This window comes from Polistes dominula, unplaced genomic scaffold, assembly GCF_049000335.1.
Source record: "Polistes dominula isolate Pdom_NZ unplaced genomic scaffold, Pdom_raw_medaka contig_79, whole genome shotgun sequence".
NCBI classification, from domain to species: Eukaryota; Metazoa; Arthropoda; class Insecta; order Hymenoptera; family Vespidae; genus Polistes; species Polistes dominula.
This window is the reverse complement of record NW_028300916.1, coordinates 1,570,827-1,589,233: the sequence shown is the minus strand read 5'-3', so window position 1 is coordinate 1,589,233 and position 18,407 is coordinate 1,570,827. Positions and strand designations below refer to the sequence as shown.

The 18,407-nt window shown below is 26.8% G+C and overlaps 2 protein-coding genes and 1 long non-coding RNA gene across 14 annotated transcripts in view; 2 read left to right on the top strand and 1 right to left on the bottom strand.

The window, feature by feature from the left end:
- The window catches only part of Rgl (Ral guanine nucleotide dissociation stimulator-like), a 34,655-nt gene extending 31,648 nt beyond the window's left edge, over positions 1-3,007 (top strand). The window contains 1 exon segment of the mRNA XM_015335762.2: positions 40-3,007. Coding sequence (XP_015191248.2) covers positions 40-720 — 681 coding nt within the window. The 3' untranslated portion in view covers positions 721-3,007.
- LOC149033070 (uncharacterized) lies at positions 1,731-5,636 on the bottom strand. Its single transcript, XR_016175994.1, has 2 exons — positions 5,505-5,636; positions 1,731-4,916 (listed from the first exon to the last, which is right to left on the bottom strand). It is a non-coding gene; the product is annotated as an uncharacterized LOC149033070 (long non-coding RNA).
- A 69-nt stretch (positions 5,637-5,705) lies between these two features.
- The window catches only part of dysc (whirlin protein dyschronic), a 99,951-nt gene continuing 87,249 nt past the window's right edge, over positions 5,706-18,407 (top strand). For 7 of the 12 annotated variants that reach the window (XM_089170567.1, XM_089170566.1, XM_089170565.1 and 4 more), the window contains exons 1-2: positions 5,706-5,863; positions 6,092-6,248. The gene's annotated coding sequence lies outside the window, so the exon portion shown is untranslated. Of the gene's footprint in view, positions 5,881-6,091; positions 6,249-18,407 lie in introns of all 12 variants that reach the window. The other 5 variants (XM_089170570.1, XM_089170568.1, XM_089170558.1 and 2 more) reach the window with 4 other exon arrangements.

Here is an 18,407-nt window from a genome sequence, read left to right as displayed (position 1 = left end):
ATCTTGAAAAAGAAGATTGAATCGAAATTTGTTTTATAGAATCATCAAGGTCATCGGAAGAACGATTCGATAGCATCGACTTCTAGTTCGAGCAGTTCACAATTTTACTGCGATCTCGATTCTTTACCAAGTTCACCCCACAATTCTTTGGATCGTCGTACGTCACCGTCTCAAATGTCAAGTTCCTCGTCTAGTTCGTCATTACCATCACTCGACGTATCCTTGAGTTCAGGTGGAGGTGGCGGAGGAGGAGGGGGAGGAACGATGGCAACAAATCGTTTGGCACCACCATCTAGTGGTGGTGGAACTTCTTCGTTGACGGCTAATGGAAGTACACCGAATTTGGTTGGACTTTCGAGTCCGAGTCATTCCCATAAAAATTCACCGGATTTTTATATCATCAAGGTTACCATGGAAAGCGAGAACGTTGAGACGGACGGTGTGGTGCTTTATAAATCCATCATGTTGTCTAATAATGAGAGGACTCCCCAAGTAATAAGAAACGCTATGCTTAAATTAGGAATTGAGGGTAGTCCCGATCAATATACTTTAGCTCAAGTTTTACCCGATCGCGAAATGGTATTACCACATTCGGCTAATGTTTATTATGCCGTCAATACTGCGCACAATCTTAATTTTATTCTAAGACCTAAAAGAGACGTCAACGATTCTGCCACGGAAAGTCCCAAAAGTAAAACGAGTCATAATCACAAACGGTAGTGTTGGCTACACGAGGATCATCTTGTCCTCGGTCTATCCTCCAAACTTTCGATAAGACACGATCGTCTTTTGCAACTTGAATACGATCACGATGGATAGTTGAAAAGAAGAAGAAGAAGAACAACAACAACAAAATAGAAAGAGATAGAGAAAACAAATATCCCCGGATTTCTTTTCATTTCTCTTACGTTCCCCCACGAATTTTCATCTTCTCGATAACATTCGTCGATTGTTGTTATTTTTATTTTTATTTTTATTTTATTATATTATATTATATTTTATTGCAAGTACATATTATATATGCGATCGTTTGTAACAATTCGATATCTCTTTGAATCTCATTTAACGTTGCCATTTGATATAACGTCTCATTATTATATTTGCGGTTATTTTCTCTTTCATTTTCTTTATCTTCCTTTTTTAAAATTATTTTTTTGTTTGTTAACATCCATGACATAGAAACCGTATCAATCATTCGTTACACTTCGTAAATCGAATCGAACGATCGCGTGAAATGCATTTAATTTTTAAGCTACCATTCCCCTCGCGTCATGTTTTTTAATCGTTTTATCGCAACGTTAAAAAAAAAATAACCAACAACGGACTAATTAATGTGTTAGTGCAAGGAATACGTTTATCATGGATCATAGGTTTTTATCTAACGCATAGAAAGAAAAAAAAGATTGTTTAAGTCGAGAAAGAAAATGTAGTTCATGATGAAAGATTCTTTTTTTTAAATATTACTAAATGTAATATTAAAAAAAAAAGAAAAACGCATATTTACAAACGTTTTAGTACACGTTCATACATACATATACATACATACATACATACATACATACATACATACATACATAAATTTATCCACATATATACTACGTATTTATATTTACATTGATCTAGCGGTTATATTGAGATTATAAAAAGAAAATTTGAATAAAAAGAAGAAGAAGTTGAAGAAGATTTTCAAGTTGGAGAGAACGTTGAAGATGAATTGTGATCATTGTATATAAAAAAAAAAAAAAATCATTTTAGGAGTTCCGTGTTGAAAGGTTTCGTTAATGATAGAACCGGCAAAGTGGACCAAGTTATAAAATCATCCATTGAAAGAATATAAAATAAAAATAAATTAAAATAGGTAATATACATACATACATACATACATACATACATACATACATACATACATACATACATACATACATACATACATACATACATACATAAATATATATTGTCAATTATTAACTTTCGTTCAACGAAATGAAAGAAATTTAATATTATTACATATGTGTGTGTCGGTGTATAGCAGAAGAAACCTTTCACAAAATGGAAGACCAAACGTATTATAAATATTAGTGATTATAGTCATCTCGTTCCGAGTGTGAATTATTTTAAGTAAATAGAAAAAGATGAAATATAAAAACGAGGGAGAAGAGAATATAAAAAAAATAATAAAATAAAATAAAATAAAATAAAATAAAATAAAATAAAATAAAATAAAATAAAATAAAAAGAAGAAACGGTGTGTATAATAAAAAGAAACAAAAAGAACCGAATAGAAAATAAAAGAAAAGAAATGAGCAAATGAATTCTGTGATAATCCGGAGTCTCTTATTCTGGCCTTGAAAATAGAAATAATGAAATCATTGTACCAAAATATGAGGATCGGGGTTTTCATTTCTAGAAAAAAAAAAAAAAAAAAAATTACAAACTTTTGACGTCTTTTTATATCTTCTCGTGTCACGAATAAATCGAATGAACTAAATTTCACATCCCAAATCGGTTGAGGATTCTAGGAGTTCTAAAGAAAAAAAAAAAAACAATACTTGATTGTATAATCGTTCGATTCTATTTCGCGATGTTTTATCTGTTATTAATTAAAAACACATAGTCGATAAATTTTTAACACGCCAAATTGTTAATAAGAAAATTGTGAAATATCAAACAAAGAAAAGGAAACAAGAAAAAACAAAAAAACCGATAGAGGAGACTGTTTCAAGAAAAAAAAAAAAAAGAAAAAAAGAAGAAAGAAAGAAAGATTTGATCATTCGCACAATCCCGATCGAGTTTATAATTTTTTCGATCCTAGTTGAGCGTTCTTTGTATATGTGTATGTGTGTGTGTGTATTTTTTTGTATTCCTTTCTTTCTTCCTCTTTTTTCTCTCTTTTTTTTTTTGTAAATTAGCTTTTTAAGCAATTTTGTACTTATCTTCGTCGAAACTCCCTTTGTGCTGATTAGTTAGTTATTAATTATAATAATAATAATATTAATAATAATAATAATATACGTGTTTGTTATATATATATAAAACAACTATCCGATAATGATGACAAAAATTACGTCGTGCAAAAAATGAATGTATAATGTGAAACCGATAAGAAAAACGAAAATAGACGGCCTAAAATTTTTTTATGATTTATCGAAGGATTCCTAAATATATATCGGCCCTAAAAAAAAAAAACAAATCTCCGTATCCACGTAATCCACGATCATGTTTCCAGGGTTTCTTATATTATCCTGATGTATATAATAATAATATATATATATATCTATATACATACTCTTTTGTCAAATATGATTAGATCATCGTAAAATAATTTCAACTTCTGGTATCATTTTGTGTCACGATAATCTCATGTATATTTTCAAATATTCTTCTTTATCCTTTAATATCCTTTAACTCTTTGCGGCACAGAATTTCAGATAATAAAATAGCCCTATGTTGCATACAAAATTTGATTACGTTTTAAATGAAACCAAATTTATATATTTTTTATTAATAAATATATAACATAATGTAAAAAGATAAAAAAAAAAACAAAAAATTAATAACGAAGAATTAATAATCAATTGCTTTGTATAAAGAAGATGAAATAGAAACTTATGAGCACGTGTAGAAATTGCAATAATATTATTTCGAGATGGGACTAAAAATGTTCCACCATGTGCATTACGATGTATCAAAAAGGTGGGACACTTTTAATCCACACCATGCCTCAAAGAGTTAACAGTAACAAAATATTCTTTCTTTTTCAATTTAATTTAATCGTAAGATAAATTTATATATATATATATTTTTCATTTTCTCAATGATAGATTGAAAAGGTGTGTTCAATCAATTGTAAATCTATCATTAATATCCTAAAATCGTGGAAAATTTCGCTCTTGGATGAACTTGGATGCGTTAGTTGAGTTAAATGCGATAACGTCTCGTTCCACCAAGCCGATGAGTGGACTTCCGGAATGCAAGTACATCCGGCACGCGAAGCGAACCTGTTGAGCCAAGGTTAAAATGGGTGTGAGAGAGAGTGCAAGTACCTTAAGTTTCATTTCAAAGCCAGGTAGGTAAAGTCTTTAGTTTAGTCTTTAGGTCGTGCTAAGAATAAAACCCAAGTTAAATGGTGTTCCTGAACGATTTGTCTTACCCTATATCTTTCACTATTCCTATATATATATTTCTTCTTTCCTGAATCAATGTGATAATGAAAGCAAAGCTACTTTTACTGCAACAACGGACAACGATGACGACTATGAGGAAATAGAAGAAGTATTGTCTGACAACGGAAGTTGATATTAGACGTTGCCACGAGTTTAGGAAACTGGTTCAAGGTCAGACCAAATACGTCAGAGATAGAAATTTTGCTAACTGTTTGAATTTTAAGACTTGTACCACCACCTACATACATATTTCGTGCTTACACTTTCATTGATTTATATGTATATTTTTCCAATGAATTTATGCATCTTCTCTCTTTCACTGCTGTCACTCGTTTTATATTTATTCTGTAATAACTTTTTAGTACTTATCTGTATAACATAGTTTGAAGTTTTAAATGGGGAAAAGAATATTTTCATGCATTTTGTAAAAGTTCAATTAAAATATGTCTGATCATATTTATGCTTTTTCTACTGTGTAACTGACAACTTGATTTGTGTTGTCTGATGTTAATACATGTGTACAGGGGGTAAATGATAATGTTTCTGGTTTATGTTTTTTTTTATCAAAGAGAGAAAAATTAGAAAATGAGAAAAGGAAGAAGAAAAAGAAGCTAATGGGAATAGGAAAACGCATGTTAAAAATAGTTTTTTGATCTGTCACGTATAAAGGCGTATTCGAGCAAAGACAATCGTACCAATTGACGACGTTTGTTGTTGTTTGTGCGTATCGAAGTTGTGTTCTTGTACAATTTTCTGAAATCGAAAAAAACCAATGGTTGGTGGTGGTAATGAACACATACGGAAAAAGGGATGAAAAGAAAAACGATTTGATTGATATAGACATTTGTTTGTTTTTTTCTTTTTCCTTTTTTTAGATAGTAAAAGAGAAAATGATTTTTACGGGGTATTATTGACGGGGTAAATAATTTGTCACAAATTCTAGACAAAAATGAAATAATGTATTATTTATAATAATTACTGAAACTCTCGAATAATTTATTATTAAGGATTTTGTTGCTTTCGTATTGAAGTAAAGTTAGTTGATCAGATCAAATACAAACTTAATACAATTGATCGGTTCTATTTTTTTATTTATTTATCATTATATAATTAATTTCATATAAATACTAGTATCACACTATTAGATTATTTATCATTGGAGAAAAGGAATAATTTATAAAAAAGAAAAATCTCAACGAAATATAACAACATAAAAACTGAAGTATCTTTGGAAGTAAAAAAAAAAAACAAAAAGGAAAAAAAAACGAATGGGGTATATAAAGTCTCGTGTCAGTTGAAAATGAGTTTGCGCGTTGAGAATAAGGGTTGAACGATACCCACCACCACTAGCAGCAAATACCAACACCATCAATACCAATACCAGCACTAAGGGGTAAAGGAATAGGAAAGGGGTTGGTAGAAAGGTAGTTGAAGTAAAGTCTCGTGAGATGGCGCATCGTTAGTTTAGTGGGGGGTGTATAAGTAAGACAAAACTAGTATTAGAGATATATGTAGTCGCCGATTGAACCGGTGAACTCGAGGATATGCAACCCCCGGCTGAGGCCTCGGCCTCGGTGCTAACAGCAGTGGCGGCAGTCGCGAACAGTCGCGAGCTCGGTGTTCAACTGGGGCGATGCTGCTGCTTGTCATTCGTTTACGCGATTCACTACGAACGTTCGCCATTGCTGGTGGTGCCGTCGGTAAAGTTAATCAAAACGTATTATTATTATTATTATTATTTTATATATTTTATTATTAATATTATTTATATTATTTATCAAACAATATCTTGTTCTTCATCTTCTTATTAATTATCTAACAATTTATTCTTCGTATTACTAATTGTTCTCGTGATTTCAAAATTTGACTTTTGTCAATTAAATTATTATTATTATTATTATTATTACTACTACTATGGGACGCCATAGCGATCGGTTCGCTAACTTCAACTACTACTACTACTACTACTACTACTACTATTACTACTACTACGATAATCCACCTTGATACTACACGTGAATACGACGACCTTCTTCTACAAACGTGATGGTGATGATGATAATGATCATGATGATGATAATAGACGTAAGTTTAGAATCAATGTGAAATTAACTAACTGTTTTTTTTATATTTTATATTTTATTTCCTTTCCATTCGTTTCATTTCTTGACTGTTTCAAGAGAGGATTATTTTGTAGGGGGTAGTTTTAGTAGGATGTTGAGTGGTGATTAAACCCGACGGGGGTAAATTATCAATTGAAATATTATCTAATAAATTGGTGTTTAAACAAATCATTATTTTATATCTCTTTGGTTGTTAGTTTGAGGTTCAAATTTTCAATCATTAGTTGCATCTTTTGTATCGGCCTCTTGTTACGATACATAAATGAATGAATTAATGAATTAATGAATAAACTGTTATGGGTGGGGGTTATTTATGAAAGAACAAAGTGTTAACAAAGATCATCGGTTACTTCAATCGGATTATTATCGTCAAGGTCTTATGACGCTGAACTATAATTCCTCAAGATATTGGGAAAGAACGAGCACCACGAATTATGATCGAAGATCGTGGAAGCACTTGAAAGTCTAAACACAGCAATGGCGCGCGATCGTTGTTCCGTTTCACAGAGTTTTGCACAATTTCTTTTTACCCTTTTGAATTATTTTCTTTTACTTACTAAGTTATTTCATTTATAATTCTATTAAGAACTGAATGACATTTATCTTACTAGTAAGATAATTTTATAGATTGATTGTATATTCGAACAAATTTTATTATTTTCTTGCTTAACAGATTAAAAGAAATGGTTTTTTTTTTTTTTTTTTTTTTTTTTTTTTTTTTTTTTTTAGCATGATATTAACGTAATATAAAATATGTAATATCTCAGACACATCTATTTCAGTTTAGTAAAGTATTTTATTATTATTATTAATTATTCTTGGTATAGTAAAATCGTATACATTTTATTTCCTTTGTGAAACTGTTTCCTTGAAACACACATACATTTTAATTCTTTTATTTCTTTCTACAAGTTTGATAGAAAAAAATACCGTGACCGTCGTAATACACATACACACACACACACACACACACACACGCACACGCACATACATTTGCGTCATTACTATCATAAAATTAGTATTCTTTAATCAACCGTTTTCTTTCCTTTTTTATCTTGCCATCAAGAATTAACGGGATAAAATAAAAAGATTACAAATTTATTTCTCATTGATATAAATAATATTTAAATAAAAAAAAAAAGAATAAAGATAAAACAAAATAATTTGAAGAAACGAACGGTTATTTTGTGTGAAATGAAATGAAATTGAATGTTCAAATAAAATTCAACAATTTTTACGCGTAATATTATTAATGAATGTTTTTTTATAAAAGTTAAGTTTGTAGAAAATTCACCCTCCCCCCACTCCTCCCTCCCCAAAAAAAAAGAAAATACTTTTATGATGCGTGAAAAATGTTCGTCGTTATTCCATGCCAACAAATCAGACACCACCAGTAAGGGTTGAGAGGGGGTTGTTCGAAAACCTGTAGATTATACGTTCGCTTGCCAAATTACTGAAAGCTTTTTCGCGTGTTGTTGGTAATACTACATTTTTGTTTCATGTTTTTTTTTTTTCTACGCTCGTGAAACTATGTAATAAGATATGTATAATATCCAAGGGTTGTAGTTGGTAGAATCGATGTGTTATTTTACCCTTATGGACTCTCTCTCTCTCTCTCTTTCTCTCTCTCTCTCTCTATTTTCTTATCTTGCTCTATACACATCACTTATGTTAGTTTATCGTCAAGAAAAAGTACAAATGGTTATATGAAATAGTCACACACATACACATACACACATACACACAAACACAATATTATTATTATTATTATTCTATACATAAATTGATTTGAATGATTTAATTAATAATAATATCGTTTATTTATTTATTATTATTATGTTGGCTTGATAATTAGGTAATTGTGAATTGTATTAATTATTTTCCTTAAAAAGTGTAGTTTATTGTGTTAAAAATGTGTTGACAAAAAAATGTGTTTTACACATATTAAAAAATTCGCAATTACTTAGTTGTCAACCCAATATATAATAAAATAATTATAAAATATATATATTATATATATTTACTATATATTTATATATCAAATTTAAAATAATTAATGTATAATATATTTTTTTTATAATATTTTATATATTTTATATATTTTAATTTTATATATTTTAAATTAATATATATATATTATATATATTTTATATTTATTATTACCATTTATTAATTTCTTTAAAATTATTTTTATATTAACAGTAAATATTAAAAATTATTTTAATATTTAAATTAAATTAATAAACATATTCATATTTTATAATTAAAATTTAAATATTATTAATAATTAATATTTAAGATAATTATTAAATAATTAAAAATAATTTTACAGTTATTAGATATTAAATTGATTAACCTTAGAATTTTAATTTTTCATGATTTTATTGACAAAACAAAATAATGAAAAATATATTTGAATTTGTACTTTTCCAAATTTTACGTAGTACTCTCTTCGTGTTTTAAAAATTCATATAAATTTTAACATACACACCAGAGACACACATACACACATATTACATAAATAATTTTTGATCTTAAAGTAAACGATTTTTAGTTGCATTTTAATTCTTTCTCGAAAGTCGAGAACAGTCCGAGAGACACGAGGTCCTCCTTCTCCTCCTCCTCCTCCTCTTCTTCTTCTTCTTCTTCTTCTTCTTCCCACCCCTTCGTCCTCTTTCACCCTTCGGTTAGAAGTAATCCGGGGAAATTGTGCGCGCGCATATCCACTTTTACAATGGTAGAGAAATACATTTTCCACGACGACACACGGCTTTTGTTAAACCGTTGAGAAAGAACCACCGGTGCTTGCTTGGTTCTTTTTTTTATTTTTTTTATTTGCGTTTAACTAGAATAAAAAAAAAAAAAAACCTATTGGTTGAATTCGACTGCCGAATGCAGAAGGGAGGATACTCACCAGCATCACTATGGGAGGGGGTGGTGGGGGCGGGGGGATCCTTTTGTTCGTTTACTTCTTCTATTATCGAATAGTTAGAGATACTCGTATTGACAGGATTCTCTTTTTTTTTTAATTTTTTTTTTTACACAGAAATGTAAAATTCAATGTTCGAATTCGTTTACATCGAATGGACGACTTCCCATTTCGTTTTTTATCTCCCATTTCACCCCCAGACTTCATCTCAACCCCATTGAATTTTGGGAATAATCAAACGTCAATTAATATTTTAGTTGTTTTCTAAAAATCAAATGTAAAATACGATGAATATATTTTTTATTTTGATCTCTACTATTTTTATTTGACAAATAAAAAATGTGTTAGAGAGAGTGAGAGTGTAGTTAATTAAATAAATTAAAAAAAAAAAAAAGAATAATAATACTTTGGTAGATGAAAAATAGAAGCAAGAGAGGAAGAGAGAAAATAGGGGTAAATGTTTAATTGAATTTTACTCGGTTGTACACAAAGGAACGTGTATAATCGAGTAAATGAAAAATAAATAAATAATAAATGATATAATAATTGGATATATCCAAAATATATTGATTTAAATGGATCAGATTAGAATTAGATATCAAATTCCGTTTTCTATTATATTGAGTTGGCAAGAAAGTAATTTCGGTAGTTAGAAAATTATTATAAAATTATGTATATAATTAATATATATATTTTCATTATTATTATAATAATTATGATATATATTGTATATATAATATATAATATATAATTATAATAATAATTTTTATATATATTTATATAATATAATATTATATATATAACATATAATATATAATTATAATAATAATTTTTATATATATTTATATAATATAATATTATATATATAATATATAATATATAATTATAATAATAATTTTTATATATATTTATATAATATAATAATAATAATTATTATTATTATATATATAAATATATATATTTTTATAATAATATAATAATTATAATAATAATTATAATAATATTATAATAATTATATATATATATATATATTACATACTATTATAAATATATATAGATATAATAATATAATTATATTTATATTATTGTATCTATATATATTATAATAATATAATAGTAATATATAATATATATATTATTATATTATTATATTATATATTATAAAATATAATAATATTTATAATAATATAAATATATAAAAATAATAAATATATAAATTTATATAAATAATATAAATAATATAAATATAATAAATATATATATAATATTATTAGGTTGGCAAAAAAGAAAATGGAAATTACTTTTTTATCAACCCCAATGTTAGGGATATCGAAAAGTAATGAAAATTTCTTCGTCGAGTACACTCACATTTAGATTGTGTCAATGAAAAATTGAAGGACTCTTTACAATGGAAATTGAACAATTTACGTAAAGTAAAAAGTATTAGAAATGAATGAAATAATTTGTTGTTGATTAACATTTAAAATTTCTTTAATAAATAAATCTTTTTTACCAGCAAACAAAATTTTGATTACTTTTCAGTTGCCTTTAATATTTTTATCTTTTTTTTTTGTATATAAAAATGAAATGACAAAAAGTAATGGACAAAATAATATATAATAAACATATGGTATAATAATAAATTTATAAAAGATGAAAGACCAAAAATGTTTTGATATAAAAAGAAAATATAGATGAAAAGAATAATAAAACAAATAAAACGAAAAGCACGTAACATAAGAAAGCTTTAAAGCTTTAACCTCCCATAAGATTCATGTATTTTATGTTTGTCCATCTTTTCTTATCCTTGTTAGATGTTCCTCGAGTTCCCCTTTTCCCATTGGTTCCAACAATATTTGTATATTAACTTACAATCACAGGGGGAAAATTGTGAGACGGTAGAAACAATGAAATTTTCTTAACACAGGTTTTAACACACGTAAAAACATTTCTATATATGTTCTAATGGTCTTTCTGGTAATTCAATTAAATACCATATTCGAGTTTCACCATGTTTATTACGTTTATATTGTAATTTTCATTTAACTGAGATTGACCATATATTAAACATCACGTACAATACCATATTAGTGAAAATTATTTGTAAATTTTATTCAACTAATCAAAATAATAAATTAAACATAATATAAAGAAAATTACAAGTGTGTAATGATTAGTTGGGTATTTGAGTAAAATAAAGTTTTTTGAAAAATTAGAAAAGGAACATTCTTAGAGGGGTGGGTTTACTGTCTCATTTTTGCAATTTTATTTTTATTCAACTCGATTTTATTTAATTAATAAAAATAACCATCAAACATATAAAGAAAATTACACAAATGCATAATAATTATTTTTTTATTAATATAATTATTTAATTTAATTATTTGTATTAAATATATTATTTATATTAAATAATATATTTCTTATAATATATTTTACATAAATTTTTATATATATATATATTATATAAAAATATAATAATGTAATATATAAAATAAATATTATATAATAAAAATTATATATAATTAAACTATTATTTTTATTTTATATAATTTATTATATAAAAATTTTTATATCATTAAATAGAATACATATTATATAATATATAAAAAATAAATATTATATATAATAATATATTATATAAAAATAAAATAAAAAGAAAATAAAAAATAAAATAATATATTATATAATTTTTATAATAAATTAATAATTTGAATTAAATATATATATATATATATATATTATTGTATTATTTGTATTAAATTTAATTTATTTAACAAATTAATTAAATAATTAAGTGGTTAAAAATTAGAGAGAGAAGAAATAAAAAAGAAAAATAAAATTTGTAGAGGGTTGGTTCACTTGTGTGTTCAATCTTTACAGTTTTTAAATTTCTAACTTATTTTATATAAAATTCAGGATTACAAATTTGTCCAATTTAACAAAGTGGAATAATAAATCGAAATGATCTTTCTTTCTTTCTCTCTCTTTCTTTCTCTCTCTCTCTCGTTTTCTCTTTCTTTTTTTATTTTTACTCGTAGTAATACTTTCCAGTCCACGACCTCATGGCTGTTAAGAATCGATCTTCGTGACGTAGTACGTGAACTTCCCCCTTCGTGGAAAAAAGGCGAGGAACTTGGCTTCACCATGTTAATAACTAATAAACTATACTCTATTATACTTATTATACCTTAAGTTCAAATAGAACTTACATGTGTGTGTATATGTGTTTGTGTATACACGTGTTATTACACATCCTCCAATTATTTCTATTTTTTTCTTTCTAATGTAAAAATCATATTTTGATTTTTCAATGAATTCAAATAAAAATTCAGAAATGTTCAACTTCTTCAGATATTTCTCGTATATGTGAATGTATGTATGTATGTATGTATGTATGATTGTTTATATGTGTTGTGTATGCATACGTGTATTTCGTAAGATAGGTAAATACGTATATGAAGTTTTACCACGGTTCCGCTTAACTTTTTCCATTACCTTGTTCCTTTGTACATACGTGTGTAAGTTAGTAATATACACACTTATATTGTACATACATACTTTTTAACTTTGGCGTTACAATAAGCATTATAATACACGTTACAACACACATCTATGCCCAAGTATTCGTTTTGTTCCAAGTTTGCATTTGCAATTTTTATTTTATTTATTTTTTCAATGATATATATATTATAATAATATATTAATAATAGTTAAATATAATTATAGTTAACTAATACTAAATAATAATAGTTATATATAGTATAATAATAATTAATAAAATTATATTAATATAATAATAATAATATATCAATAATATACTATATAATTATAGAGTAATATATATATATATATATATATATATATATATATATATATATATATATATATATATATATATATATGTTTCTAAACATAACTAAACTATATAAGATATTATTATTATTCTTATTTTTATTATTTTTATTATTGTTATTATTGTTATTATTATTATTGTTATTATTATAAGCTTCGTTATTCGTTTGTAAGGAAAAAAACAATATCGTGCAAACTAGTCTCGTGTCTTATTTTTTATCGCGACTATGGTACAATACAATTATTAGTAGATGTAGTGCAATTATAAAAAAAAAAAAAATTTTATATATATATATATATATTGAATATTAAATGCGCACGCGAAATAAAAAAAAATTTCGATTTACTTTGCAACTTCAACTTTATTTTATAACTTCGCATACAACACCGGTTAAAGGATTATTTTTTTTTTTTAATGTTATTATCGAAGATTAAAAATTGTGCTTGCTATACATACATGGGTGCTTGTAATCTTTTAAAACTCTAGTTTTATTTTATTTTTATTTTTATTTGTATCAGTGAACTGTGTGTTACCTTAAAGTTTTCTATACATTTTTATATAAAATAATAATATTTATTATAAAATCATAATTTGATAGAAATCTTTGATTGTATCGTTGAAAAGTTGAAAAATCAATTATTTCCAAGTAAAGAAATAATTTATTTTTTTTTATTTTAGTTTTTTTTTTGAATGATTCACGTCAAAGGAAGATAAAGGAATAGATAGAATCTATGGGAACTTGTATGTCCCATTACGATTGATGATTTCGTATAGTATTTCGAAAATCGTTTCACACTAACTCAGGGTATAAATTTTGTACATGTTTGCTTTTACATCGCACACACACATATATACACAAATACAGTACTTAGATCGTGAATATTCAACATTGCGACGAACATTTCCCACGCAATGCGGTGTTAAAGCTTTCTCCTATGTATACGTATATAAACACATACATACTTAAATACTTTACCTATGTAACTTGCTCGTTGTCAGCTTGTTCATTTGCTGTGGTGAACTTACAATTATAGAGACAGCAAAAGAAATATATAGAAATATACATGTGTAGGTTGTCTTAACAAAAAGTATTCATTCGGAATGGATTTAAATAAACAAAAATAGCAAAATAGCAAAATAGCAGTATTGTACAAATAATTAAAATATTTTACAAATGGTATTCAATTTAATTTATTTTTTGAAGAAAATTGTTACCAACCATATTCTGAGTGGTTAAATTTATCTATTATAAATTTAATATTAATTTTATTATTATTTTATTTTATTAATATTTTATTAGTATTTTATTTTATTTTGTTAATATTTGATTAGTATTTTATTTTATTTTATTATTATTTTATTTTATTAATATTTTATTTTATTTTAATAATATTTATAAAAAAAATTATTTAAATTATTAAAAATAATTTTAATTTATTATTAAATTATATTAAAAAAGTTTATTTAATATAAATAATTATAAGTACCAATATATATATGATACTTGTCCTTTATATAAGTACCAATATATGATACTTATCCTTGTCCTATATATATAAATATAAATATATATAATTAATGTATATTATATTATATATTGTAACACAAAATCCAAAAAAACGTTGAAATGATAAAATGTGCGAGATGAAGAATAAGAAAATCCTATGATTGATGAAATCTTTGAAATAAATGTCAACGTAATATTAGATTTGATGAAAAATATGTCTTAAAAAATAATATATAATATAATATAATATTGAAAATGTAAAAGTAGTATGCCCATAAAAGTGAGATTTTACAAAAATATACAACTCTACACCATAACCTTTTATCTTTTCAACTATCAAGGATTTATCTCGACGTTTACGTGAGGGTAGAAGTCATTTTCTACATTATACTACGTTTCTACCCCTAAGTTTAAAACGTCAAAATTCATTTGCTCGACATATAATTCGCTCGAGACACTTCACGGATTTCAACTCGTTTGTTAGACAAAAACCAAGAGGGGAAACAAAGAAAAGAAAAGAAAAGAAAAGAAAAGAAAAGAAAAGAAAGAAATAATGGGTCTTGCGTTCTGACTAGAAAAAAAAAAAGAAAAAGAAAGAAAATAGAAATTAAATTCTCTTTTTTTTTCTTCATTCTTCTTACAACCCTTTCTTTCATTCATTCATTCATTCATTTTATTTTTAAATTCTATTTAACACATCTTTCACACATTCTTACCTTTCTTTATATATTTGATCGTTTAATGTACTTACATATACAAATGAAATGATTCCTTTATGTCTTGAAAAATTTGAAATAGTTTTGCTCAGAATTTCTCAAAATACAATTCACGATATCCCATATGGACAGTTGTAGAAAATGTTAAGAAAATGAAAAACTTCCTAGAGACATGCAACAAGAATTCAAAATTAATTTCAAACCAGTTTGGCAACATTACGTGAATGGTATATATCTATGAGAGTTTATGATAGTGAAAAAGAAGATAACATAAGGAGTCTATAACCCAGGGGGGGGGGTCGTGAAAATATTTGCTCGAGTAAATGGTGGTTTGCCAAGTGAACATAAGTTTCATATTTATATTTATATATATTAAATCGAATCATAAATAACTTCCGTTTTTTATGAGACAAAGAATGGCGTTTCTGCGACTGTTAAGTGCAAGACACCTTTCATGGAGTTTTTTTTTTTTTTGCACTCTTTACAATTGTTCAACGTATCTATTGGATTTTGCTCCAATATTACCTTTAAAAGGTTCATCAAAGTCGAAAATACGTTGCTGCACTCGGTTCATCTTTTAAGATCGTATCTCCAGAACGGAATTTTACAAACCAATTTCTGACTGTCCTATCAGTTATCAATCCTGCACCGTATACGCTGCATATTTTTTCAGTTGCCACTTTAGTGCTATTGCCTTGTTTCAATTCTTAAAGCATTACATGTCGAATATGCACTTTTTACTATCCATTTCAGTGGTTAAGAAAAACGGTTAAATGTAACATTGACTGCATACAAAATTTGACAGAAGACTAACTGAATCTTCATCTATACAGTGATATCGAAAATCCGTTTGTTTCGGTGACTTATTGTAGGTAAATCCGAAAAATAGATTCTACATAGTTGCATCGGAAATTACTTATGACTCGACCTAATATATATATGTAGAAGAGTTTTAAGTTTAGCAGGTGTAGACAAAAAAAAACTAGTAATCAGTCCTTTCTGTATATCTTATTTTATTGAAAAGGAAAACTCTATTCAGACTAAAAGAAAAGATCAGGTAGGCCATAAAACCATAAACGAACCTTAAGGATTATCAGGATATATTGATGCAATAAAAAACCATGTGGGCAGTGTCGGGACCCTTTGAAGAATTTCAGATACCTGTGTAAGCATATGCGATACCATAAAAAAGGGTAACATTCCGATGTGCTAGATTAAGTTTCTGTATGCATAGTTCCCACTACCGAAAACCGTAGGCGGTATCTGTCGGTTGACTAGGGGGTGGATCCTTATGCTATTGGTCAGTAAGATTTGTAAGCTTCTTCCCTCTCAGAAGGGGTGTAGATTATTTCTGATATAAAAGACGTGGAAAGAAATAAGAAGTAAAGCAGTCTCAGTCGTAGAAGTAAAGCAGTCTCAGTCGTAGCCGTAGTTAGACATCAGTTGTAACAGTCGCAGTTGTATCAGTTGTAAGAATACAGTCGCTCATCTAAGTTGTAACCGTAAGATTGTGAAACTAATATTGTACTTTTTCTAATACCTGTTTTAAATAAATCTTATTAGTAGGATTAAACTAGGTGTATGTTGACCACGCACCTCTCACCCTAAATAAAATTTCCCTACATATATTATAATAAATATAACAGTGTAATAATTAGATAATAAATTAGCTTAATATTGTCGATTATTCGTGAAAGTAAAATTCTCCTTCATAATAGGTGAACAAGAAGAGAGAGTTAACTCAGAAGCGACGGTGGAAGTTTCAAGGTCGTTTTATTGGGGGTGGGACTCTCTCTCTCTCTCTCCTTCCCCCTCTCTCTCTTTCTTCTCTAACGTCGATACACATCGTTTAATCAATTTGTAATCGAGGGGATGGAACAAAGGACGGCTAGGTAGTCATTGTGTCGACGGTTTTCGTAGCACGATGTTATTCTTGTGCCAGGTACAGAATCATGTTCGTGACTAAGCGCAGACACTTTTCTGTCTAACGACATACATATATATATATATATGAAATAGAGAGAGAGAGAGAGAGAGGGGGGGGAGAGAGAGAGATATTCTTGTATCGATTTATTCGACTTTGCACTGTTTCTAGAAAACGTTTACTCCTCTCCTTCGAAAAAATTGTCTTTCAAGTTTTATCTTTCTTTTCTTTTTTTTGTTTTTCTAATATTTAAATTTTATCAATTTAGTTTGAACATAATGCCTTCCGCAGATCTTAGGATATGTGCCCATAATTATAAAAGGGGTCTAAGTCATGTATCTCTTGTTTCGAGATATTTAAAGATTTCTATTTGAACACTATATGAATTCTATGTAATATTGAAATAATAAACATTATCTGACGATTCATTTTTGACAATATCTTGAAAATTATATTGAATTTATTTAGTTTAAAATAATGTGTTTTTTTTTTTTAATTTTGACTTATTGTTAAACCATTTTCATAATTATGGGCACATATGTTTCTTTTGTTCAATGTCGACAAAATAGCTTGGAAATTTTGGGATTTTTACAAAATTTAGAAGGTGACAGCAATATTGATTGTTTTAATTAAAATATGTTATATAAAAATTTGTCTTACTTCAATTCTTCATTAAATAAGTACAATTTTATAGTTATTATGTTCTCCCAAACAAACACGAAATATAATTCAAATGTTACTTTTTGGTTTTTTTTTTTTAAATGGTACCAAAGTGCTACCACTGGCATACAACAGATAGTTCTTGCATAGATGCACCGTGAAGATCATAGTGTTAATAAAAAACATTTGATAATAACCCATAATTATTTTCTTAATGGTCTCAGATAATTGTATTATTTCAAATAATTCGATACAAACAAATGTTGATAATTGGATTGAAATTAATTGCTTATTGTTAGTTCATTGAAGGATTGATTTTTGTATAATATAATATTCTTGAAATTGGTGTATATCGTATAGAAATAAATTGAACAATTATTAAAGGGGGTTTGTTTTTACTGTTGTTGATTTGTATTTGTTAGAGAAACGTGATATTAACGATAGAAAGAGAAAAAAAAGGAAAAGAAAAAATATGAAAAAAAATAACCGATAGATCGATACAAGTGGAACACGAGATTCCCTGCTTTTC